The sequence below is a fragment of the Lutjanus erythropterus genome, chromosome 3 (genome assembly GCF_056507025.1).
Source record: "Lutjanus erythropterus isolate fLutEry1 chromosome 3, fLutEry1.hap2, whole genome shotgun sequence".
NCBI lineage: Eukaryota > Metazoa > Chordata > Actinopteri > Lutjaniformes > Lutjanidae > Lutjanus > Lutjanus erythropterus.
Genome location: NC_139319.1, coordinates 23587028 through 23613023, shown reverse-complemented (window position 1 = coordinate 23613023; position 25996 = coordinate 23587028). Strand labels below are relative to the sequence as shown.

Here is a 25996-nt window from a genome sequence, read left to right as displayed (position 1 = left end):
TCAGTGACTTCAGCTTGGGTGATGAATGAGTCAGCCTCTGGGTCCCCAGCCTCTGCTTCCTCTACGGAAGATGTGTCAGTGGGATTGAGGAGGTCCTCGAAGTATTCCTTCCACCGTCCAACAATATCCCCAGTCGAAGTCAACAGCTCCCCACCACCACTGTAAACAGTGTTGGCAGGGTACTGCTTCCCCCTCCTGAGGCGCCGGATGGTTTGCCAGAATCTCCTCGAGGCCGACCGGTAGTCCTCCTCCATGGCCTCCCCGAACCTTTCCCATGTCCGAGTTTTTGCTTCCACAACCACCCGGGCCGCAGCACGCTTGGCCTGCCGGTACCCGTCGGCTGCCTCAGGAGTCCCACGAGCCAGCCAAGCTCGATAAGACTCCTTCTTCAGCCTGACGGCATCCCTTACCTCCGGTGTCCACCACCGGGTTCGGGGATTGCCGCCGCGACAGGCACCGGAGACCTTACGGCCACAGCTCCGAATGGCTGCATCCACAATGGAGGCAGAGAACATGGTCCATTCGGACTCGATGTCTCCAGCCTCCCTCGGGATCTGGTCAAAGCTCTCCCGGAGGTGAGAGTTGAAGACCCCTCTGACAGATGGTTCCACCAGACGTTCCCAACAGACCCTCACAGTACGTTTGGGCCTGCCAAGTCTGTCCAGCTTCCTCCCCTGCCAGCGGATCCAACTCACCACCAGGTGGTGATCAGTTGACAGCTCAGCCCCTCTCTTCACCCGAGTGTCCAAGACACACGGCCGGAGGTCAGTTGACACGACCACAAAGTCGATCATTGACCTCCGACCTAGGGCGTCCCCATGCCACGTGTACTGATGGGCACCTTTATGCTTGAACATGGTGTTCGTTATGGACAGACTGTGACTAGCACAGAAGTCCAATAACAGAACACCACTCGCGTTCAGATCGGGGGGGCCGTTCCTCCCAATCACGCCCCTCCAGGTAACACTATCGCCACCCACGTGAGCATTGAAGTCCCCCAGCAGGATGATGGGGTCCCCAGTCGGAGCACTTTCCAGCACCCCTCCCAAGGTCTCCAAGAAGGCCGGGTACTCTGCGCTGCCGTTTGGCCCGTAGGCCGAAACAACAGTGAGGCACTTATCCCTGACCCGAAGGCGCAGGGCGGCGACCCTCTCGTTCACCGGGGAAAACTCCAACACATGGCGGCTGAGCTGGGGGGCTATTAGCAAGCCCACACCAGCCCGCCGCCTCTCATTGTGGGCAACTCCAGAGTAGAAAAGAGTCCAGCCTCTCTCAAGGAGTTGGGTTCCAGAGCCCCGACTGTGCGTGGAGGTGAGCCCGACTATCTCTAGCCGGTACCGCTCAACCTCCCGCACCAGCTCAGGCTCCTTCCCCCCCAGCGAGGTGACATTCCATGTCCCCACTGTGAGATTCCATGTCCTGGGGTTGGGTTGTCGGGGCCCCCGCCCACGACTGCCACCCAAATCACAGTGCATCAGCCCCTTCTGAACCCTCTCGCGGGTGATGGGCCTACGGGAGGGCGGGCCCACGTCGCTCCTTCGGGCTGGGCCCGGCCGGGTCCCGTGGGCAAAGACCCGGCCACCAGGCGCTCGCCTGCCAGCCCCAACCCCAGGCCTGGCTCCAGGGTGGGGCCCCGGTAACGCCAATCCGGGCGACGTAACTGACCCTGGTGTTGAACTTTCCATAGGGGGCTTTGGAACCGCTCTTAGTCTGACCCATCACCTAGGACCTGTTTGCCTTGGGAGACCCTACCAGGGGCAAAGCCCCCGACAACATAGCTCCTAAGATCATTTAGGTTCTCAAACCCCTCCACCACGATAAGGTGGCGGTTCAAGGAGGCCTAAGGTATTGTTTATAACTGATCTATAAAGCATTAAAAGTTATTGATAACTTACTATTGATAAAGTCAGTAGTTACATCTCATAAAATGTATTAGCAAATGGTAACATCATTTGTTAGATATTTAATTAAAGTCCCATTCCCATCATAAATGTTTTTCATCTTGTTCCTAAGGTTTGATGTCTGAGCTTCACCATGCAGAATGATGTACATTATGTGCAGAGTTTGACATAAGAAGACAACTACTTTGGAAGTCAAAATGCAATTTGCAACTTATACAAGTGTGATGTAGAAACTTGAAGGTGCACATGTAAGTAAGAATGGACTTTACAGTGAATAAAGGAGACATCTTGTGTCCTGCAGGAAAACTTCAGAAACTAAAAAATTAGCATATTCATATAGCCTACTCTGGAATTTTTAAAGAGGTGGAAGGATGCCTTTTTAAGGAATTTTACTGTGTTTTTGAAAAAAAAGAAAAAACATAGTGACAAATTATTGTTGCAAACAGACTTTTTGTATATATGTCTTAATATGTCTGGAGGGTTCTTTAATTATTGCTTTTGGAAGTCAATATTCATGTTCTTCTTCTTTAAAGTAGTGGTTCTGCCAGGAGGTCCATGAAAAGTTTTCAGATTAATTGATTTAAATGATCATTATATTAAAAAGTAAACCATTAAATATTAAATCATTATATTAAAAAGTATCTATTTTAGAAAAGACTTCATAGTTCAACAAATAATATTTTAATTCTTAAATCTAACACAGTCATAAGATTACGTTCTAATCTAACATTCTACATATCACCCATTAATGGTGGAAACCGGCTCTCTCAACTCAGGTTTTCTGTATTGACGTGGTGCAAATATTTCCAATACATTTCTCACACATTTCTCTTATGTATTTTTTCATGTAACAAAGTAGAAGTTGCCAGATATCACACTGATTTGTCAAGTATTATCAGAAATAGAGGGTATAAAAAATAAGGGTATAAAATAAATAACTAAATAAATGAAAAGCAAATAACTAAATAAATAATGTCTAAATAAATAAATAAAATAAAATGTTTGAAAGTATGAACCTGACAAGACAAAACATAAAACACATAAAGTGTATTGTACAGTAAGAGACTAAGTTACATGCTGGAGATGCAGGTGCACTTTCTACCATTACTGGCTGCGTTACAGTTCATGGACTCTGCTGCTGATCCGCAGATCTCACAGCGCATGGATAAGTCCACCACACCACGGTCTGCCTCTCTCCTCCGCCGTGCCTGTTAGCACGTTGACACATCGTTGAGCTGGAGTAGAAGCGGTCTGGAACGCGGCCCCCTTCTCACGGGCACGAAGCAGCGACAGCGGCAGTAGCAGCAGCCAGAGCAGCTGTCATGTGAATCAGCTGGACGAACAAGGAAGGGGATAAACAACAACACCGACCCGTCTTTCTCTATCAAGGTAAAATATTATACACTTTTACGGAAACGACTGGCGACATACCACTGAAAATAGTGCATAGTAGCCAGAACTGGGGCAGTTTATCATAAAGCGGTGTGCATTTCGTGACTCCTGTGCAGAATTTGCCGAGCTATCAACAGCTAACCGTTAGCCATGCCAACCGAATAAGTTGGCACACGCTCGTGCCAGTGCTCGTGCTTTGTCATTGTTCGTCTGTTTATTGCTAAACTTGTACGATATCGATAAATAATGTGTGAATTATACACATATGGTACATAAGAATTTGTGCCATACAAAGTCACACAACGAAGTAGCTACGGGCCTGTCTGCACCCCCCTTGCGAGGGACATTTAAACCCCATTGACTCGTGCATGAAGAAGTTAGCTAGCTTAATGTGGTTGCCAGGTTAGCTTAACGGTTAGCAATGCTTTCTTTGCCCTAACTGCTATCCTCAAGTGCTTTCGAGCCACGTCGCATGAACACATATCAAATTCAAGTTCAAGAGTAACCAATGAATCTACTATCTAAATATAAGTTAGCATGTCAGCTGAGCTAACAGGCTGTGCTGGCTAACTGTTCAGCCATTACTTTGCATCATAACAAAACGTAGGCTAGTTGGCTAGTTAGCTGGCTGGGCAGACAACAAAGATGTATCAGGCTACAGACGCTCGTGCTGTATTAAAAACGACACTATGCTTCAGCTGAGATTTATTTGTTCTACGGGGTTTAACAGGTTTGTTTTAATAAATAACAGGCCGAACATGTCCGACCCATCTTATCCACCTTTTGAAATTATTATATTAATACCTGAACAATGAGTGAGGCTTTAAATACATTGCGTCCAAACATTGTATCTGATTTATTATTATTTTTATTTTTTTTTCAAAAACTTGTTCAAGCCTGCAATTGCCTGTTACATAACCGGGTCGTACGCCATTGTAATGTGGTTTGCACTGGAATAGCCGTATGAAGAAATAAACGGTTGTAAATCACAATAGCTTCACTCGGGGCAATATGATCCTTTGTTTGGGTGCACAGTAAAGTCAGAGTTGGGAGTGGGATGGGTGGATGGGACAAAAATCTGAAAAGGGTTGTTGGCATCAGCGAGGATCAAAGGATCAAATCGACATTTGGTGAATCTCTACCGCCATCTAGCGATGAAGTTGTGAACAATACAAAAACCCCAACTGCCTCCTAGTCCACCTGTAAAATACATCTAGTGATGCATATTTTGTAATGTTCAACATAAAATGTCTATCAAGGTATTAGACAAAGAAAAAAAACTAATAAAAGCACAAGGAAGCAATATGTGAATTTTATGAAACTGTAATTATTCAATGCATCGATCAATAGATCACTGCAACAGGTGTGGAAAAAGTGAAATAACTGAATAAAATTAGTGGGAAATGCTGAGAGAAGTTTTATGTGAGAAAATTGGTACAGCACTAATGTGTTTAACTGATCTTCTTAACAACCTTTTTTATATTAATATGAAGGTGCATGTCTGAAACAAAGTTAAATTAAGTTTAATTCATTTAAAATAACATGGCTTTAACTCTGCCATAAATACACTCAACAACCACAAATAGTTGGCATACAAGTTGAGTTAATCACCATGACGAATTTAAACGAAAACATAAACAAATATTAATTAGATATGTTTACATCTGTACATGTACTGTAAACAAACTAGAAAATCTGTTTTTAATCATAAAATAATAATTAATTTCCTATCCCCCAATATAATTAAATAAATATGATTAATTAAGGGGTGTAACAATATATTGAATATCACTGTTAAAAAATGTCCATACTGGACTGTGACAATATCTATTGCGTTATTTCATGGTAAATTATTTTAGTTTATTTCATGAAAGAACTCCTGTTTGCTACTGCATGGTTTTTGTTTTGTAGTTGTACATACTTAAAGCAGTCATTGCCAAGGACAATTCATAAAGTATAAGTTAATGTCTTTTTTTTTTTCCTTCAGGTTATATCAGGGGAGGTGGCAGGATGGCGGGAGCAGAGGTGTTCACCCCTGCAAACCCCACCTGCAAGATTATGACCTTTAGGCCCACAATGGAAGAGTTCAAGGACTTCAACCAGTACCTGGTTTATATGGAGTCTCAGGGTGCACACCGTGCAGGCCTGGCTAAGGTAGGTACTACTTTCGGTATGAACGTGGTCAAAATTTCAAGTTAAACAATTGCATGTCTACATCTGTGAAAAAGCATGTAATGGATCAGAGTGATAGACCACTGGGCTGGTGTGTCAAAAATGTCCTCTCTTGTGGGTGCACAGTTTGATGACTGCTGCAGAGGCTGACTATACATCATTTTGTACTGAAGGCAGTTTTAGTCAGGTAGAAAAACGAGAAGGTATAAAGAAAACCAAAGAAAAATATTTAGACACATAATGTGAGACATTTTAAGTGTTGGCTAGTGGCCTTTTTGGACACTCTGGTTACTGTTCCTGTGTTATTTTCAACAACACACAATCCTTTCTCTCTGTGTTTGTCCCTCAGGTGATTCCTCCTAAAGGCTGGAAGCCCCGTCGTACCTATGACGACATAGATGACCTGATGATTGATGCTCCCATCCAGCAGATGGTGGCTGGCCAATCAGGGCTCTTCACTCAATACAACATCCAGAAGAAGCCTCTCAGTGTGCAGGAGTTCAGGCGATTAGCAAACAGCGACATGTGAGTACTATGGAGTTACTTCATTGTTTTTAGCACCTTACTGATTAGGGCGGAGGTAAAATTCTTACATGCTGGTGCTTTTTTTTGTCTGCATGGTTTGACTGGTATATTACACAATTTATCAATGTTAAACAAATATGTTTTTAGAATACAGAATACAAATTTATCATCATTGATTGTCTGTTTACACCAGAGCCAACAAAATGAAAATAAAGAGGAAATTACACACATTTTTCCTGAATTGCTATATTGCAGATTACTGGCATTCTATCCAGTCCTGCCTTAAAAAAAAATAAAAATTAGATATATACTGTATATATTGTATTTTACTGATAATTTTACATTTTTATTTTTTTTGGTAAAGTAGGAGGAGATGGCATTAGGATAGGTGTGGATTCCCAGAGTTTTGGTTTTCTTAATCCCACATTTGATTGAAACTAGAGTTGGATGAGTGATTTAAAAGTGATATTTGCTTGGGCTATAAAGTATAGCTGATAATTATTATGTGAAGAGAAGGTTTTCATTGTAAGATTACAGATGTTCAAAGTACTAAGTGTAATATTCTCCTCCACAGGTACTGTACACCTCGCTACCTAAATTATGAAGATCTTGAGAGGAAATACTGGAAGAACCTCACCTTCGTCTCACCCATATATGGTGCTGATGTCAGTGGTAGCCTTTATGATGAGGTAGATGGCTCTTCATCCTCTTGTGTTGCTTTCTCTCTGTTTGTGTTTATTTATTATGTGTTTATCTTTGTAACCTAGGGTACATTCAATCTGAAAACTTTGTGCACCGTTTTGCACGTTTCCACTAAAGTTTGCACAATGTTGTGCAATGGGCTTTAAAATACGTTTTCTCTTGTTTGGAGGGTGTGCCACAGGTGTTTCACAATCAACAGCAATGTATATATAGACACCACCATATTAAAAAGGCATTGTCACTCTTTTCTCTTTTTTAACATATGTTTTTATTATTTTGTGTGCTTGGCAAAAAAATATGACAGCAATAATAAAAGGAAGAAAAGACAACACAAAAATAAAAAAGTAACAGCCCATCCTAGCCATGGTCAAATTTAAAAAAGTACAGAGCAGCTTTACAAAAATAAATATACAAAGGTTTTTACAGATAGTAAAAAAAAAAGATCTTGTCCAACACACTTCCTCCTTTGATGGATTGAACATAAACTTATTTCACCATAATCTTGCAATCTGGTTTTAAGTTGGAATTTTGTGATGAAAATAAAAACTTACATAAAACATGTCAAACTTGTTTTTGCCCCAATGCCAGTATGAGCCATTTTAAGATAACAAATCCAATAATCTAGGAATTAGTGGATGCATAGACTACACTAGCACTGGAATTATTCCATATATCTAAAAATGCATGTAATTTAGGCTGAGAATCTTTGGGAATTTCATGATTCTGTTCAGTGCTCTGCTGTGGTGTTATTAACATTACATCTCCAGGAGTGGAGAGCAGTGTCCTCTGCTGAACTGTTAGCTCTGGGGAAAGCCTTTGCTGTCTAAGATGCAGAGCAGCAGTAGGTCTTTTGAGGTGGAACAGATTAAGCACAACAGAATGAGTTACATTTTGTCCAACAGAGTTGACTTAAGTTGTTTAATACTGCAGTGCTGGTGAGTGTGTGTGTGTGTCTGTGTGTCTGTGTGTGTGACAGCCAGTCTCGTTCGTTACTAATGATTGCTGCTTTGCTACGCTAACGTTAGTCTCTAAATGATGGCGTAGAAAGTACACTTTATGCTTGTCTCACAAAGGTAATTATGTAGATATTAAATCAAAATATGCTTGCATTGCTGCCTGTTGGGAAGATGTATTTCAAGCTATGATTACAACATAACTCTAGCTTTTTCATGCTGTAGACTGTTCGGGGCTGCACTGTCTTTGCAGTTGAGTTCTGCCTTTTATGTTGTGTGACATCACAAACATTAGAAAAATCAAACAATCAATGACCCTCCCCACACATATATGCCTTTAGAAAAAGTTTATAAAGTTTTTGCACAAAGAGACTTAAATAGTGAGTATCAAGTCTGATCTGATTTTTTAAAATTTACTTTATAATGCAGGTTCAGATTGCCCACTTGACCCAAAATCAGTGTAGAAATTTTGATGGGAAAATGTAGCCTTTATTGCAGCTGTTTTTTGATTGTTGAGTGTTCTCTAGGCCACTATAAAGAGATGAGAATTGGTGCCACTGTTATGGCTGGAAGCTTGAACAACCTTTCTTCACACCTAGCTTGTACAAAAGAGGCTGAAGTTCAAATCTAGTTTCCAAACCCAAGCAAAACTTTCCAAGAGCAACACTTTAGTGGCATGGTGCACTTGACATTTGTCAAGTAAATAGAAGCAGTGTAACTATATTTACCCCAAAGAGGCACCGATTGAATTGCTCACTGGTTCCCACTGCCAGAATGTGGGTGATATTAATTGACATTACCAATTTTTTTTTTCTGCTTCACATTTCCCTCATGTACAAGGCTCTTTGTCAGATAATGATCCTACTTTTATATACAAAGAACGACAGGGGAGATTTGACAGCCTAGAGCACAGTCAGTTAAATTACACTTTATACAGCTGATACTGATTGGATTTAAATGCAGTACTCAACCACATTACCAATCTGCGGGATCGACTTTGGACATCCCTAAACCTATCTACTGTTGTTTCTAATTCCCTAGGATGTGGAAGAGTGGAACATTGGCCACCTGAACTCTATCTTGGACGTTATCGAGGAGGACTGTGGTGTATCCATCCAGGGTGTTAACACGCCATATCTGTACTTTGGTATGTGGAAGACCACCTTCTCCTGGCACACTGAAGATATGGACCTGTACAGCATCAACTACCTGCACTTTGGAGAGCCCAAGTCCTGGTTAGTGTCATACCTGGGGTAAACACAGAAGAAGCAGCATAATGCAATCCAGTACAACACTACCACAAAATACAGCCTGAATGTTGAATCAGCACCTTTACGTTACAATGAAAATCAACAGTTTTATCATCCTAAAAGTATTTGTTCTGCTAGTGGAGCAGCAGTATTTTAACTATTAGTGCCTTACTGTTCCGTTCACATCCACTAACTTTTCTGAACGTGCCAATAATGCTTGTTGCCATAGATACACTTCATTGCCATTGAGTGCCGCAGGGATGACTTATTTTAGATTTATGATCATTTTGTTCAGCAAGATAATCTTCACAAACAAACACCTCCTTTATGACTTTTGCAGTGTAAGTGAAATTGCCAGAAATAAAAGGCTAATGTTAGGCTATTAATGAACTACACCATGATTGCATGACTTCAGTGCCACCCCCCACTAAGTGACTAGCAGTGTTATAAATGAATGCACTAAAAGAGCGTTGTTCATCGTATGTGCTCATGTTTTTGGTGAACTGAATGAGTCAGTTTGCAATTAATGAATGTGAATGTGAGCAACATTGACCCATGAGAGAGTTGATGACAGTCAGCTGGTTAAAACAAAAAGTGAAGACTTGCAGCTGAGAGAAAGAAATGGCAAGAGAGAGGGTACGTGCAAAATGAATGTGAACAAATGCGTCAATGTGATGTCAAAACTTTGATTATGCAACAATATGATGTGAGCTACACTGCAAACTGGAGTCTTTGTCAACAGTGAGTAAAAGATCTGTGTTATAAACACTCATCTCCTCTATCTTGTCTCCTTGTAGTTTTCATGCATTATGGTGCGTTCAGTTTGAACTGGGATGTTGAAATTTTCACATTCCCATTTTTCCATTCTCCAAGTTCAACAGTATGTCAGTGTCAAGTTTGCTTTCTGCTGTAGAGTAAAACATTCTCAAATTTCTGTTAATAACTATAGTTATAAATTATCCAGGCCTTTTAAATGAATACAGAAAGCATGAATATTGTGCACCATTTCGTATGATGTTATTATATTATCTATTATATCATTGCACAACACTGATCACTAGTTAGAGTGTCATGCGCATAACAGTAAGCATATAAAAAGTATTAGAAATCAGATTTAATAAAAAGTTGAAATACTGTCATCCAATTTATTGTATACTTTCCTGCTTTGGGTTTGAATTAGTCGTGTTTGTACTCTGAATTTTTTTACGCAAACCAGTCATAAAAAAGTCCATGCCAGTTCCTTTGTGGGTGAAACAAAACTTCTCTTCTTCCGTTGCTGCAGCTGCTCTCTGAGTCTGTGCCAGCGCAACAATGAGAAGGTGAAGCCATTATATCACTCCTTTAACAAACACAGTGATTTAACCAAGCTGAATATAACACTGGTTTAAGTGTACAGTATATTTAGAACTTTTTCCCCGCTTTACTTTGCTGTTAGACAGTCTTTACTGATGGCGAACTGAAGCTGCTATTTGTGCTGTCTTCACAGCCACAAAAATCCATTGAAAAAAATCTGGATTTTCCCTAGCAGGACCCAGGAGTTGCTGGTGTACTGCTCGCTCTATCCACAGCAAGTGACGTTGGTTCAGACACAAACAAACGTGCTAAAACATAGAAGTGACACCAAAGTCAACCACAAACACAATCTAACTAACTAACAAACTTCTGCAACTCCTGTGTCCTGCGTGGTAAAAAGACTGTTTCTGTTCCCTTAGAAAAAACACTGCCTGACAACAAAGTAAAGCAGTGAACATGTTTTAAATATAACATACATTAAAACAGATATTTCTTTCTTTCAGGTGATCATTTGTGTAGGCGCTAAAATACGATTTGCTGCTGCTTGTGTCTACAGCGGTCCACAGCAGTACTTCACTTAGCTTCCATGTTTGAACTCTGGAGGCAGCTGTCAATTTAACATGAGCTGACACGCCCACACATTCTTGAAATATGATCTTAAAAACAAAATGAGCTGTTGTTGAACTAGGTTTTCTAATAATTATGAACTTGTATTTTCATTCAGATCTTTGTAGATGTCTAATGAGAAACTAAACTTTGAGTGTGCTTTATGTCCACTTTTTGGAGGCTCTAAGACTTGTAAAAGCTTCAGAATTCATGAGCGGGTGCTGATGTGTGTCATAGAACAAAATGTGAACGTCTCTAAAGCTTGGGTTGACCACAGAGCTTATTTCAGGCATCTAACCAAAAACCCATTGACTGAGATGAGGGAACTGGAGGTGCAAAAATGCGAACTCATTTCTGGGTTTCGGGACTCATGCTGGCAGCACTCTGTAACCACTGCAACCCATTCAAGTTAACTACAATTAATTTGACTTAATGGAGGTCTCATCCCTGTGGCATTTTTTTCTTCTTCTCTTCCCCTGGGACCAAAATTGAAGTAAGCCTTGATGCTTTTTTGTCTTATCCTGACTATTTAACCTTTTTAAAGGTTTGGCTGTCATGACAGAGCTGCAATTTTAAATGGCAAGAATCAGGTCTAATTAAATCAAATAAAAAACATTGGTTTGTAGGAAAGCCAAGGCACAGGCAGCTAGATTGATCCTAGTATTTAACCTACCATTAGCTAAATTTAGCCACTTCAGTGTTTTTATGTGTTGCATAAAAGCCCTCCCATTTAAGTGTCACTACTTTTATTAGGACTGTCTTATTTTTGATGCTGCCAGTTGTTTGGTGTGGCATGTTGAGGAAGTACAAGGCAGAGTGTATGGTATACGAAGTGTGGAAAACATTTTCAGATTTCTTATTCGTTACGCATAACCATATTTACGTCAGGGCTGCAAAATCCATGTTTTGGGCTCAGTATTCAGATCTTTTTCATTTGCTTTAATTTTTCTTAGAGTGGATTTAAACGGTAAATTGCACAGACTGTCATAGCCTTCATTTGATTAACCCGACCATTCCGCTGCATGCAGCCCCGGGGTTTTGTTCCCCTAGCGCTCATTTGCACACTGAGGAGGTGGTTACCTGCAATAAGTGACTATACTTTAGAGAGTTGTAATGCTAGTGAGAATAAGAGAGGTACAACATATGGAGCAGTAGGAATAAAATAACACATCCAGGGAGGGAGTGTGTGTGCAGCTTTGTTATTCTCCAGGGATGTAAGCATATGGTTTGGTTTCTTGGAATCTGTCATTGTTGTCTGTATAGAGAAAAAAAGCAAAATGTAATAGTTTAACCGATCAAATATATATTACATGTTGTTTCTGTAAATTTATCACTGACCAGCACTGTAAACTACTAGCTTATAGAAATGATAGTGTTTTTTTATGTTTGTGTGTGTACAATTTACCTGTACTACTGCTTCGACCCCATCAACCCGCTTGCACACACACACACACAGACGTGCACACATTGATCTTGAAGCTGTTGATTAATTGATTAGTCAGTTCAGAGAAAATTAGCTGCCAACTATTTTGATAATAGTTTGTCTCTTTTATTGAACTAAGATGTCTTTAATTGCTTCGTTAACTCATTTTAAAACACACTTCTTTCAAAATTTACAGAAAAACAAAATAGTGAAAAGTGATCAGTCATGGATAGCCAATATATTAGTCCAAACATGCAGCTCTATGCTGACAGTATTTACCATGAGCTTTTCAAAGTGCAGGAATCAAACATGGTGTTAATGATTAAAATTTGAAACCGTAACACTTATTGACTGGATTTTTACCGTGATATATTTTGAAACCAGTTATTGTTTCATCCCCACTAGCTTACTAGTATCATGTTGCCTGCAAGCTCTCAATCTCTCAAGGTGCTTTTTGGGGGGTGAATGTGACATTGCTTCATAGTACAGGATGGTGTTATTCCAGGGAACATGAAAGACTTTTGGCAGATTTTGAGGGGTCTAGCGGCCAAAATTACAGGGTTTTCTCTTGAAAAAGGAAGTTCTGTCAGATTTTACACTATGCTGGGACCAACATCAGTCACTTGTGTAATACATAGTATAAAGTGACAATACACATCCTTTACTAACTTAGAAAAGTGGATTTATTGTTGGGTTACTCTTTAGGTGTGACATTGTAAGAACAATGAAAATGAGATTAAATGTAATTGCCCCAAAAGTAGATTTTCAGTAATAGATATGACATTAATGTATTGTCAAATTATCTTTTTTGAATTTCATAGAAAATCCTGTATTGACCAGAGTACATGGTAACATGATCGAGTCAAGCCTTGCACATGTCTAATTAGTATTTGTTAAAGCAGGTACATTCTTTAATAGAAGCTGGTTTTTAAGGAGGCTCAGGATAAAATGATGAAGCGAAAGAAGAGGTGAAGAATGCAGGTAGATCAAAATGGAGTTTGCTTTTTATTTCTTTGTCAGTCTGGCTTGTTCCATTTCTCTCTCCCTCTTGCCCTGGAGGGAGTTCTGCTCATTAGAGCAGTGAGCCCTGCAACCCCACAGGGATCAGTGTCACAGCCAGACAGTGACACACATATACACAGGAACACAGACACACGCACACACACATTCACAAAGAGCAGCCTAATGCGGCAAGTATCCACACACACAGTCAAACCCTTATCATCTGGCACACACACACACACTGACATACACTCTTTCATCTTGCTGCTATTTTGACATCTCATCCCTGGAGGGGAGCGGCTTAAAGATGCACCTCTCTCTCCCCCTCTTCTCAATCCCCTCCAACTCCCTGTGTCACCTCTACCTGAGGTTACCTCTCTCTCTCACCCTGTCTCGCACTGCTCTGTTAAGCTGACAGGTGATATGATGATAGAAATGCCACAGACCTGAGGGCGGATGGTGCTAGTCAAATGGAATGCCTAGTCAAACCTGGAGGGAATTCTGTCACGCTGCCGAGGTTTCTCGCCCGGAACTTTGGGAATAGTTTAAATTCAGATTGCGTCAGCAGAGCGGTGTGGCACAAAAAATGCAGAATAAGGTCAAAGTGAGATTCTAAATGAGAAGTTTTAACTCAACTGCAATAATTGGTGGTTATTTTGTTCCCATCAGAGACAGAATGAGGCTCCATATTTTGAAATATGATATTACAGAGACAAAGACAAAATATATTAGACTTCTAAATACTAAAGATTCAGCATTTGCCCAGAAAAGCTAGTATCAGGTTATGTGAGGGCTTTTACTGTAAATTTGAACATACATTTATCAGGGATAACAAGATTTCTTTGTGTTGCAAATTTTTTAACTTAATTTTTATTTAGTCTTCACCAACAACAATACAGTATATACAATTTCTTCTCTACATGGGAGGGTTTTAGTCATCTAATGGTTATACACTTCAAGGCTGCTGTAAGTAATATATTTAAGAGGTATTTCTCATAACTCCCATTCAGACTTACACACAGTAGTGTTACTGTAAGGTCTTGTGAGGGCATCAAATGCCTCTCTCCACTGTACAGCTAGCTGAAGATATAGCCATTATATATGGGTGTAATTGGCGGTGCATTTTCCACAGTTGATTTAACATGAGCTGTGATATATTCAACCCATTTTCAATACTATTTCTGTGTTCTGAAAAATCCAGTGATTATATTCCATTAAAATTCTTTGCACCTCTGTGCACACTTTCTTCCAGGTGGCCTGTGATACGACCGTGGTCCTCTCTGCTTCCTCCGTCTGTTTTATCTGCAGGGAATTATGTAGATTGTATTGTAATTTTAACGTGTTTAACAATGATGCAGTGATGGAAAAGCTGGAAAAGCTCTTTTGCAATTTTTCATATATCCACCACTTGATGGCAGTCTTGAAATTGCAAATCCTCTTGGAAACTTGTCTGCCACCGTCAGTGTCTGCTATAGTGTAGGCATAATGAGCAATACATGTTCAGGATTTTGCATACACAGTAAAAAATAATCCCGCCTGCTCCATATCTATGTGTTGTCTCTTCACAGGTATGCTATCCCCCCTGAGCATGGGAAGAGATTGGAGCGTCTGGCCACAGGTAAAAGAATCATTCATATTCTCTTTGTATTCTCCCTCTAAATTGAGGTGGGAGAAGCAATGAAATAATTATTAAATAACGATTGCAGCATACATAAGGACTTCTGCATTAAACAACAAAGTACAGCACATAAATTAAACTCAGCAATGAGAGGGCACCAGAGGTAATGGCACAGCTTAAGATGCAGAATACTAATGAGCTCTGTCTACAAACAAGCAAAAAGTGCTGCTAGTTGAGATGTGAACTGGACAAAGATGCTTAATGTATTGACAAACCACTTCAGGAAAATCCATACTATAGGCTGTAGTGCATATGGCATCATTTACAACTAAATAATTATTTAAGTGTTTCAAGTGAAGGAACACAGCCAAATGCATCCCTGTATAATTAAGCCTCTTGTAAAGTTAATGTAAAATGAAGCCATTAGGTCTGAGCTTGCAGTGCTGATTATTTCACTGGATAAATAAAAGTAAAAAAAAAGGGGGTTAGAGCTTAACCACTAATTTTACAGCAGACTAACTTGTGGCTAGTTGTTGTAGACAGCCAACCAGTTAATAAAAGTAAAGTGATAAGGAAACATATCTGCAACAAAGTTTGATCAACCATTTGGTTAATTGACAGAAAATTAATTGTTGACTGCTGTTGTCAAATTGGTTCACATTATTTTTCCCAGGAAGGAGGGATAGGTGTGGCTGTTTTGTATGATGTGGCTGTTAGTAACAGTCTGGGCCCAGACCTTCAAATTTGCCCACTCTACTGAGTCGTCACTGCCCACTCTATTGAGTAGGCTTTTTCTCTGAATAGGGCAATGTAGTAGTTGACTATTCAGTCTGATATCAGGCTATCTTTGTAACAAAGAGAAGACTAATCTTTGCATGATGGTCTTCCAGGCTTTACAAAGTGTAATAGGCCAGATGATGAATGGGAATGGTGTAAATATGTGTGTTATGAAACTGGGCTATTTCATGACTTTTGATGTGAGCATCTGAAGATTGATACAATCTGATTGTCCTGCTCTGGCTTAAAGCCTAAAAAAATTGATGCATTAAGATGGATCATTTGTATTGTAATGTTGTATTGCATTGTAGTCCTCTGAATCAGTATGGAAACATGACCATCCCCTGATCTCATAAATTTGTATTTCATACTAAAAAAGCTTAAATATGCTATCCATGCTGTCCCTGGTAGGAGCAGTTTATGTTTATGGTTTATTTTTATGAATCATTCCAAGGCTTCAGTGAACCTCTTACAACTAAAATGCTGTTGCAGTTATGAAATGCAGTAAAATATCTGATTTAGCTGTCAATCCTTACACCAAGTTAATTTAGCTGATAAGTTAATAAGTCGATTAATTTGAAAATAAAGAGTTTCAAAGAAAGAGAAATTATGGGCCTTTTAATATTTGTTAATTTTATCTGATAAATAATGTTATTATTAATCTGTTAATTGGTGCCTGGCCTCCTGTCATTTGCAAACGTGGCCCCCAGGCAAAGTAAGCTGAGTATGCCTGTACTAAACCTTTTCCTGGTTACATTCTGAAACTGAACAAAACGACTGCTTACTTAGCTTTTTAGTCAGGCTTTGTACTTATGTATGTTTTTTTTTTTTTTTTTTGACTGGCTTATACTCTGTGTTAATGGTGTGTGTGCACGTTTTTGTCAGGTTTCTTTCCCAACAGCTTCAAGGGGTGTGAGGCTTTTCTTCGTCACAAGATGACTCTAATCTCCCCTTCCATACTGAAGAAGTATGGCATTCCCTTTGATAAGGTAGGCTCTCAGCCCGTTTGAAAAATACTCCCAGTCCTCCTCTTTTTGCCACTTATACTCCTTTTTTATTTACCAACTTTATGAAAATGTCCTTTCTTGCCAGTTTAATTAGCAATGTGCATTATGACTGATTGCATAAATCTACAGTGGCTTATTTTAATGATTTTAATTCTTTTTTATTTCACTTGCTAATTTTTAAAAGCCAAAAGTTTCCAGTTCAGTGTTTTGTCACTCATTTATTCTTATAAAGCAGTCTCTCCCCGCTATGTCTTTCTCCCTCCTTAGATTACTCAGGAAGCTGGAGAGTTCATGATCACCTTCCCTTATGGCTATCATGCTGGCTTCAATCATGGCTTCAACTGTGCTGAGTCCACCAACTTTGCCACTGTGCGCTGGATAGACTATGGCAAAGTGGCCACACAGGTAACATTTACTTAAAAACTTAAAACTGTGCATCACTTTGTGCCGTTTGAAAGACTGACAAAGAAATGTCCTGAACATAGTTAATTTCGGGAAAAAATATGGTCATACATTGTCAAACTGAACAGACTGAATTACAATTCAGGCTTAAAAGTGAACACTACAAGCCCTCTTTATGTTTTTTCTATTTGTTTCCTGTAGTGCACATGTAGCAGGGACATGGTAAAGATATCCATGGAACCCTTTGTTAAACGTTTTCAACCTGACCGGTACCCCAATTGGATGCTGGGTAAAGATTCTGCACCTATAGACCACACACATGCCACTCCCAGTACAACACCGGAGCTGCAGAGCTGGTTACAGAGGCGACGCAAGAACAAACCTGCTAATAAAGGGTACAGTATACAAACTCGGATGAGAAAACAGAAATGCCATGTTTCCATCGTGATATTTTCCATTGTTTTTCACCATTTTAGATTTGACTGGCGCTCATTCAATTATGTCATCTTCTTCTTTATGGTTTAATGGCACTCAACTGGAGAAATGGTGCTACTAATTGCTTATCTCTATGAACTGACTCCCAATAATTGCATAAGAGTAGTGGATGGAAACAAGCATTCATTTACATTTTCTTATGCTGATTTTTCTCAAAATTGTGTTAAAATCTGATACATTTGGATGAAACCTAGTTATTGTCTTAATTAATGATAAAAAAAAGATCAAATTTGCATAAAACAATTAAATGCAACTGATTGTCATGATGAATTTAAGACTTGGTGCCTGTGATGGTGGCCATCATAATCTAATGTATGTGATCAGAAATACTTGGCAGCTGCAAAAGCCAAATGCCCTTGTCTCCTGAGTCACAAAGTTTCATCCTTGCCCTCATAGCTTTCTCATCTGTCTCAGTGCTCAGAGTGTTTGAGTTTTATCTCTTCTTTGATCTCTCTCCCTTCCTACAGTAGCAGTCACTCTCGTATGCGCTCCAAGCGCCTTAGAACCACAGAGAAGCCTGTTGGCCTGGATGGCAGCTCAGCATTGAGCAGCAGCAAGAGGAAAGGGCTGGGTGGTCCGCCTGGGCCTAAGGTGCGAAAATCTGTGGCAGGGACGACCTGCAAGGAAGAGGAAAAGAAAAAAGAAGCTGACTCAAAGCACAACTTGAATCACAACTCTGTTCAGCTTCCTGGTAAGACACTGACTGATTGCACTGGAAGGTATCACTTTGATCTGAAGATTGCCGAAAAATGGCCTGGTAGGAATTGTGTGTGTATGACTGAGAGAGTTTGCAGGCCTCAACATGTCCTTAAGATATGTCTTAAAATGTCTTAATTTCACATATACTAAAAAAAAGTATTGAGTGCTCTTAAATTCTGTTTGGGAAGGTCTGAAATACTTATTTTTATAAAGCTGTAAGCATTGTATAAAATCCTCTCCAAGCTCAAAATGTCTGTACATTTAATCATTGGAAAAATCAACCAAAGAAAAGCTGTTAAAAAGTGGGGCAATCATCAGTCCAATCTGCAAAAGGAAGTTAATTAGATTCATTATGACAACAGACTGTCTGTAGGCTAAATGAGATAGGATGGCATTTACTTATTTATTTAAAATCCATAAACATACAAATGTTCTCTAAATCAACCAGTTGTCATTTTGACCTACATATAATTTCAATATGTATTTTCTCAGAAGATTATGCCTTCATATCTATGTTTCACATTTAGTTTTACTGCATAATTGGTCTTAAATTTAATTAAACATTGGTACTAAAAAGTTTTCAGAAAGTAGATTTAACTTGCTGATACAAATAAATACTCTGCTTTGTCTACATGCCTATTTTTTTGTATTTTGGTAGTTTCTTTCAAATGAGGTATAAGCATATTTTCCAGTCCTTGTTTACTTGATGATACTTTTAACATTTAATCAATTCTTTCCATCTTTAACAGGTCCTTGCAGACAGATGTGTGTGGTCAAGGTAAATCGTGTTGAGAGTAATAGTTTGGGATTTCCTAAGAAGGAGCTGTCCCATAATTCTCACTTCAGCCCTTGTCCTTCCTCTGCTTTACTGGTGAAGAACAACTTGAAGGCAGAGACAGACACTCATATTGACCCTCAACACCTCTCAGGGTTAGGGGTTACAAACAGGACTCCTGAAGGACTCAGACAATGGCCTGAGGCCACCCAGATGCATCCTGGAAATAATGAGTCAAGGTGTTGCTCTTCTGAACCACAAGACCTCTCAGCTTCTCAGGACTGCTCTGTCAGGGTCCCTCCCCTGAAGGCCAACAACCCGCGCTCACCTTCCCACACAACAAGCACTTCAGCAGAGACTGAGATGAGCTCGTCTCCCCCTGACTCTAAAGCTCAGACATCCTCATGTAGAGAAGACACTTTAAGCCTAACACCAAACACTGACAACAGCATGGACACAGGTGCTGAGAACCACACTAACAACACTGTTAAAGCAGAGAAAATGGACACAGTTGTTGATCCAAAACATATCAATCCACACTCCACTACAGAAGCACTTTATGATCGCAAAACTGAGCCAGTAGAGGGGGGTAGTCACACATCATGTGGCTCCTTCTCCCCTTCAGGACACAATTGCAGTTTAGAAAAAAGCTGCACTGAGGATCTTTTCCCTCCTCTGCTACAAAGGAATGCAGTGGATATGCCACAACTCACTCCAGAGCCAGCAGATAAGGTTGGAATCTGCCCTTTGCCACCTGTGCTGACCCAGGAGATGCCCTCTCTCACCCCGGCTCATGATGGAATAACTGACATCCCAAAATCCACATCATGCAGTCACCAGGGTGCACCTGTGCTTCAACGGGAGACGCCAACTGGCTCTCCGTCCTCACAGGGAGCCAAACAGGAAGAGGGAGAAACTGACTCAGTGATGTCAAAAGAACCTCTGACTGCAGAACATGCCAACAACTGGCATTTAGATTCTCCATATAATTGTGAAGGGGCAGCGGTGTCTGGTTTAGAAGGAAACACGGCTCATTTAACTGCCAATGCTATGCACAAAATAACATCTGGTGGTGTCCGTGAAATGCTAATAATGCCAGAAATTGCTGCTGAAAATGATTGCTCAAAGCTGGAAAATGTTACTACTGGACAGAGGGATGTTTCCCCCCGCCAGCTAGTTCAGAGCCCAGCACCACAAACAGAGCAGCAGCATAGCTTAGCAGAGTTAGCAAGTAAAGATAACTCAGCTCAAAGAGACAGTGCGTTAAGTCTGAGCAGTTCTTTTTTCACTGGTACCTCAAACAATAATCCCCCAGCCCCTCTCCCTCCATTATGCACTCAAAGTGACAGTCACTCAGCATTACAACTGCACCACCACACTACATACTCCCCTACGCATTGTAATTCCCAGAACCCCTACATGGAGCCCAAACCTTTCTCCAGCAGCATCTGGAAAAACTTAAATTCCCATAGTCCTGCGGTCCTCATCCAGAGTCTGAACCCAGAACTCCCGTCTGACTTCACCCACGACCCCTTACCTTACACCATGTGGACTGAACCTCAGTGCAAAGAGGTGACAGACCTGGAGGACGCAGAACAAGACCTCCGCGAGTCAGAGAACCAGGAAGAGGGAGCTGGGCCTCTCACCTGGGCCCAGCTGGAACCCACCTCACTAGTTTCAGTCGGTGCTGTCGAGCCCCTGGGGCTGTGTGGAGATTACGAGCTCCACAGAGGGGAAGCGGATACCTCTGAAGCCCTCTCCATGTGCAGGGAGCTTGGGAGACAAAGGGAGGCAGAGGAGGGTCTACACTCAGACACTGCTGTCTCACCTCTTGCAATGGCAAGAAGAGAACATGATGGGGTGTCTGATATGGAAGAAGGGGGATCTGATGGTGAAGAGGTAGAGCAGCAAAGCAGTGCCAAGGGGGAGAGCAGTAGTGACTCATCTGATGAGGAGGAAGAAGAAGAGGAAGAGGAGGAAAATGACACCAGTAACTACGAGTGTTATGAATCAGGCCTGGAACCTGGGGAGGTTTGTGCTGTGAGTGCTCTTTTACATGCAGTCACACACATTCAGTCTTTTGCTCAGATTTGATACAAATACAGATTATTTGCACTCTAATGCCTTTCAATGATGGCTGTTCCCACTGCCAGTATCCTGCGCTGTCTGTGAAGAGGACTGCTAAGAGCTGGCGTCACCCACTCAGGAAACCTACTGCAAGGGCTGTACCCACTGCTGTCAAACAGCAGGTTGCCAGTGATGATGGTGAGCACACACACACACACAGGTCGCACAGTTCACTGAAACGTATCATGAAGGTTTTGCCTTAAAAAGACATTCAAACAGTGACACATGCACATACTGTAAGCCAGGAGCTGTGCTCATTTCAATGCAAAACCCTGGGACATTTCCTGTTGTGGTTGATGCTGTGGCAACACGCCAGAGACCACGAGCCTTTGACTTCTGCTGGTTGCATTGCAGTGAACCAGAATACAGTTGCCATAACTCTTTTTTTGTATTTGGCTTGGAAAGCACAACCCAATTTAAAGTATTCTTAAAAACATTTTCTTTATGAAAAGGCATTGTAGCTAGCAAGAAAAGAAAAAGCACGGTAGAGGTAAGTGGGTAGGGAGACTGACAATGATTATAGAGGGATCAAGTCCATAGTTTTTCGATACAGTGGTTGACATGGTGAATTTTGAGCAAGAATGAAAACCTATTCTATGTGGATTGTGATTGCACTGCTTTGACTGTGCAAAGGTACTCAGAGGACTGCTTTCTTCAACAAATGACTTAATTAAAGAATATTTAAGTTAACCACTCCATACAAGTCAAAAAAACATGCATCGTCAACAAACTCTAGAAATGAACACAGAGAAAATAAAGAATCAATGAAAACGAGATTAAAATAAATAGCTAAATAACCATCAGTACTGTTCACTGATCAGTCAATTGCTGAATATTTTAATATGGCATTTACAACTGCCAGGGAGCTCCTCTTGTCCTCATAAATGTTGCCTGCTGTACTAAATCTAAATCACCCCAAGAATTATTTTCTGCATTATGTTATGTTCTGGAAAGAAAACCTAATTTGGGTTCATATTGGAAAACATGTACACTGATACCTGTGATAGGTCCATATCAGACCCATATTGGTCATAAAATTGTTGGGTAGAAAGGCAGAGGTAGGCACACACACACACAGCTCACACCTTGCCACGGTTCATACAGTTTAAAAGTTTTAGCCTTAAAAAGACTCCTCCATGCACATTCTGTAAGCCACGAGCCGTGCTCATTTCAATAAAAACCCTGGGACATTTCCTTCTGTGGTTGGTGCTGCACTGTGGGTGGCACCCGGCCAGAAACCATGACCGTTTGACTTTTGCTGGTTGTATTGCAGTGAACCAGAATACAGTTGCCATAACTCTTTTTTTTTCTCTTTGGTTTGTAAATCAAAACTAAATTTTAAGAATTTTTAAAGATTATTTTCTATGTTAAAAGGTATCAACAATATTCTCATACTTAATTATTTATCTAGTTCGCAGAACATCTAGTCTTTGTTATCTAGTCTTTCTGAAATCTGCATGAATGATTTGGGATTGGATATAACACGATCAGTGGAAAAACGCCTTCAAATGTGCTCATCAAACAGTTGTGGCAAAGATATGTAATGCATTTGTAATGGGGTCAGGAAATTTAACCATTAAAAAGTTTTCATACGTCAATCAGGTATTTCAGTCTGGCTGTAGTGGGCAGCTACTGGCAACTCTGGCACATTCAGTTTGATTCAAAGAGGCTTTATTGGCTTGACCATAATGAAATGTAGGTTAGCCAAGACACATTGTACAAGAGAAACTGCAACAAGTGAAAAAGCAAGGTTACGGTAAGTTGTTCATGCTCTGGCTCTGCACTAAACTGTTTAACTACTGGAAATCTATGTTCCAAATTCTATCAGCAGGTTGACCTCCTCAGGAAGCTAATCACACTGTTGTAGCTTTAATAATGCTCTTTGCATGCGGGCTAATTCTCCTAAACCAGACAAACTCACCACCTTCTGGTGGTCAATGAATCTTCTCATTGAATTCTTAAGCAACTTGAATCCCTCCTTCTTTTTGAGTGTATTTTTATTTTTAAGCCACTGTCAGTCCTTTATTCATTTTTTTTTGTCCTTGCTCTATTTTTAAAACACTTATCTGTACTTATCTGTAAAACTTGCTTATCTAAAGACCTATAAACACAATGTATACAAAAAAGGTAGTGTGGCTAGCAGGAAGATTAGCTCAGATACATAGAATTTACTTAATTGTCTTAATACCATTTTCAGTAAACTTTTAAGCGTTAAGTAATGTCAGGTAACATTTGTGTTACTCCCATAGCTTTTATAACTGTTGAACCATTCCACTCTGTGGTCCCCACTTCCCCCTCCTCATTTTTCACATTTTATGTCCCCCCAAATGATTCCTCTGACGTCAATGCACACATAAACCAAACAGATTTAACTCTCGGGCCTACCACAGTAAAATGGCCTGGTGATAGATATTCTGTTTGTTTTCATGGTTTTAAGAAGTGTGGGAGGGTGGGCCCTCAATTAACAATTACTAATGTACATCTACACATACATACACACACACACATAGACACAGTTGCATTCATCATCTCCATGGTTGTGAAAAAGAATGAATAATTGAGCAGCCATTTTAGTTGTTTATCCCTGAGTAAGAAGTGATCATGAGCTGACCATGTCCGTGAGAGTCTTTTTTTATGAGTATGAGAACTCTTAATCATTTTGGGTAATGTTATAATAAACAGACAGGTTTCTATTCATTGCAAATGTTTGAGGAAATTGTCACCATTGTGGTTGGATCAGATCTGACTTAGCAGAAAATCTAATACCACTGAAGTCAATTATGAGAATTATGCATGCTGTGTTTTTGATATTCAGGTCTGTCACGCGATTGTTTCAGATTCAGGATAGGCTTAATTTACAATCTACCAAAGAAAGAGATTTGCACTTGGTTTTGCATGAATCATCATTTGGGCCATGGTGAAAGAGGCACCAACTGAATAGATAAGTGACTGCAAGCTTGTGAGGCTTTGTTTTGTCTCCACTTAGAGCCCCCTGAAGCAAACTTGGCAGAGGAGGAGGAGCAGGAAATGGAAGCGTGGGCAAAGCCCCTTGTCTACCTGTGGCAGAACAGGAAGAACTGCTTCACAGCAGAGAGGGAGTACAACGCTCATGCAGCCACCATGCAGCCATACTGTGCTGTGTGCACACTCTTCATGCCGTATTATCAGGTAAAGGGGAGTTCAACAAAAATATATAACCAGTGTGGTGGATGCTTGTATCCACAATGCATTACAGTTTCATTAGTGCCTATATGTATTGCAGACTCTGAAGATAGAGGAATCAATACAAACAGGTCACATACAATTGGACTCTTTGCTTTTGGCCCTTAAGCCACAATTTCACAGATTTATTTCTGTGGTGTGATTTCAATTTTACCTGTAGTGGTCAGGGATTCTAATCCTGTCTGGAGAGCATATGTCTGCTTCTTTTTCACTCCTCACCTCAGTAATACTTAACAGCCACAACAACCTGCTGTTTTTTTCCAAACTTGCTAGTCCTTTCTTTATTTAGGTCCAATCTGCAGAGATACTTTTAAGAAAGAAAAGTGCCCTGCACTTAAGTGAAAAAAAAAATCACTATTTTGCTTGCTTAGCAACTTGAGGGCAGACAAAAAAAACTGGAGAGAGAAGGACAAAAAAGAGCCTGATATTGAAATTAAAACATTCATTTTTCATAAATATATTAATATTAAAAAGGAGAAGAACTAAAATCCAATTGAAAGAGGTGAATTCTATTTGTCCAGTGTAGTAATACAATTCAGTATTCATCTGGAGTCACTGGGTCACATGATATGGAAGCTAGTGAAAAAACTGCCATTGTTTTCTACTTAAACAGTCATGTAAAAAAAAATGTATTCCACATTAGCAATCAAAATAGGTGTGTTACATCAGATCAACATAGTAGGATACAAGATTGAACAACTTTTTACCTATTAATCAGGGAAAATACCCGACCTGACGTGCATATTTGTTTCTAAAATGATCTGTCAAGTGTCAGCACTCAAAAAGTGGCTACTGAGGTTCGATATGCAGTCCTTTTTACTTCTGTAACTTAAGCTAACTTAGGTTGCCTCACAATTACCTTAATCTTGCAGAAGTTGTGAATGCATCACTCCACAATAACTTTGGTGTAAAAGAAAAAAAGCCTTTACACCTACATTTTTTTCAGTATTTCCAACAAAAGCAGTGGCCAAAATACAAAGGTGGGCTGAATACACAATATAATAGTATCTCTGTGTTTATAACCCACTACTAAGCCCACTAGTGATGAATGCCACCTGGTTTTCCCATAGGTTATCATCATCTTATTACAGAATCGGCTCTTGTAATTTACCAGCAGCTAAAATGAAAGTTAAATTTTTTTTTAGGCTGAAGACAAAGCAGAGGACAACACACCTATCGTAGCTAAGGACACCTCCAAATCTTCTTCTCCTCTGGAGGGTCCCACACGTCCTGGTAGAGGTCTGAGAAGGACCAAGCCACTGGTCCCAGAGATCTGCTTTTCTTTCCGGGAGCAGAACTGCCCCCCAACCCCCACCAACCCTCTGCTGCAGGAAGATGGCACATCCCCTCTACTCTACTGCCAGGGCTGCTGCCTGCAAGTCCACGCAAGTACGTAAACACGAGGGGAGAGTAGTGTTGTAGTGTTTTAAGTATAGTTTTTAGTTTCTAAACTTCATAGCATCAATTTACCACCTACCTCACTGAGCCACATTGTTTGTTTCTACATGTTGTGCTTGTCTCTCTGATGTCATGGTAAGAGGGTCAGTGGGTTTAAGTCCTGACTCACTCAATTTCAATGTTCCACCTCCTCTCTGTTTCTCTTTCTCCCCCCTCTTGCTGCCTCTCTGTGGTCTGGAGTATTTTATTTCCCTCGT

The 25996-nt window shown here is 40.4% G+C and overlaps 1 protein-coding gene across 9 annotated transcripts in view; it reads left to right on the top strand.

The window, feature by feature from the left end:
- The first annotated feature begins 3072 nt into the window (after nucleotides 1-3072).
- Nucleotides 3073-25996, top strand: part of kdm4c (lysine (K)-specific demethylase 4C) — a 42314-nt gene continuing 19390 nt past the window's right edge. For 4 of the 9 annotated variants that reach the window (XM_084715480.1, XM_084715479.1, XM_084715478.1 and 1 more), the window contains exons 1-14: nucleotides 3074-3290; nucleotides 5281-5447; nucleotides 5815-5990; nucleotides 6565-6679; nucleotides 8687-8880; nucleotides 14788-14837; nucleotides 16500-16603; nucleotides 16889-17026; nucleotides 17225-17418; nucleotides 17986-18209; nucleotides 18967-21032; nucleotides 21146-21257; nucleotides 24106-24287; nucleotides 25487-25730. In XM_084715480.1, coding sequence (XP_084571606.1) covers nucleotides 5304-5447; nucleotides 5815-5990; nucleotides 6565-6679; nucleotides 8687-8880; nucleotides 14788-14837; nucleotides 16500-16603; nucleotides 16889-17026; nucleotides 17225-17418; nucleotides 17986-18209; nucleotides 18967-21032; nucleotides 21146-21257; nucleotides 24106-24287; nucleotides 25487-25730 — 3943 coding nt within the window. In that variant the 5' untranslated portion in view covers nucleotides 3074-3290; nucleotides 5281-5303. Of the gene's footprint in view, nucleotides 3291-5280; nucleotides 5448-5814; nucleotides 5991-6564; nucleotides 6680-8686; nucleotides 8881-14787; nucleotides 14838-16499; nucleotides 16604-16888; nucleotides 17027-17224; nucleotides 17419-17985; nucleotides 18210-18966; nucleotides 21033-21145; nucleotides 21258-24105; nucleotides 24288-25486; nucleotides 25731-25996 lie in introns of all 9 variants that reach the window. The other 5 variants (XR_014769840.1, XR_014769841.1, XM_084715476.1 and 2 more) reach the window with 4 other exon arrangements.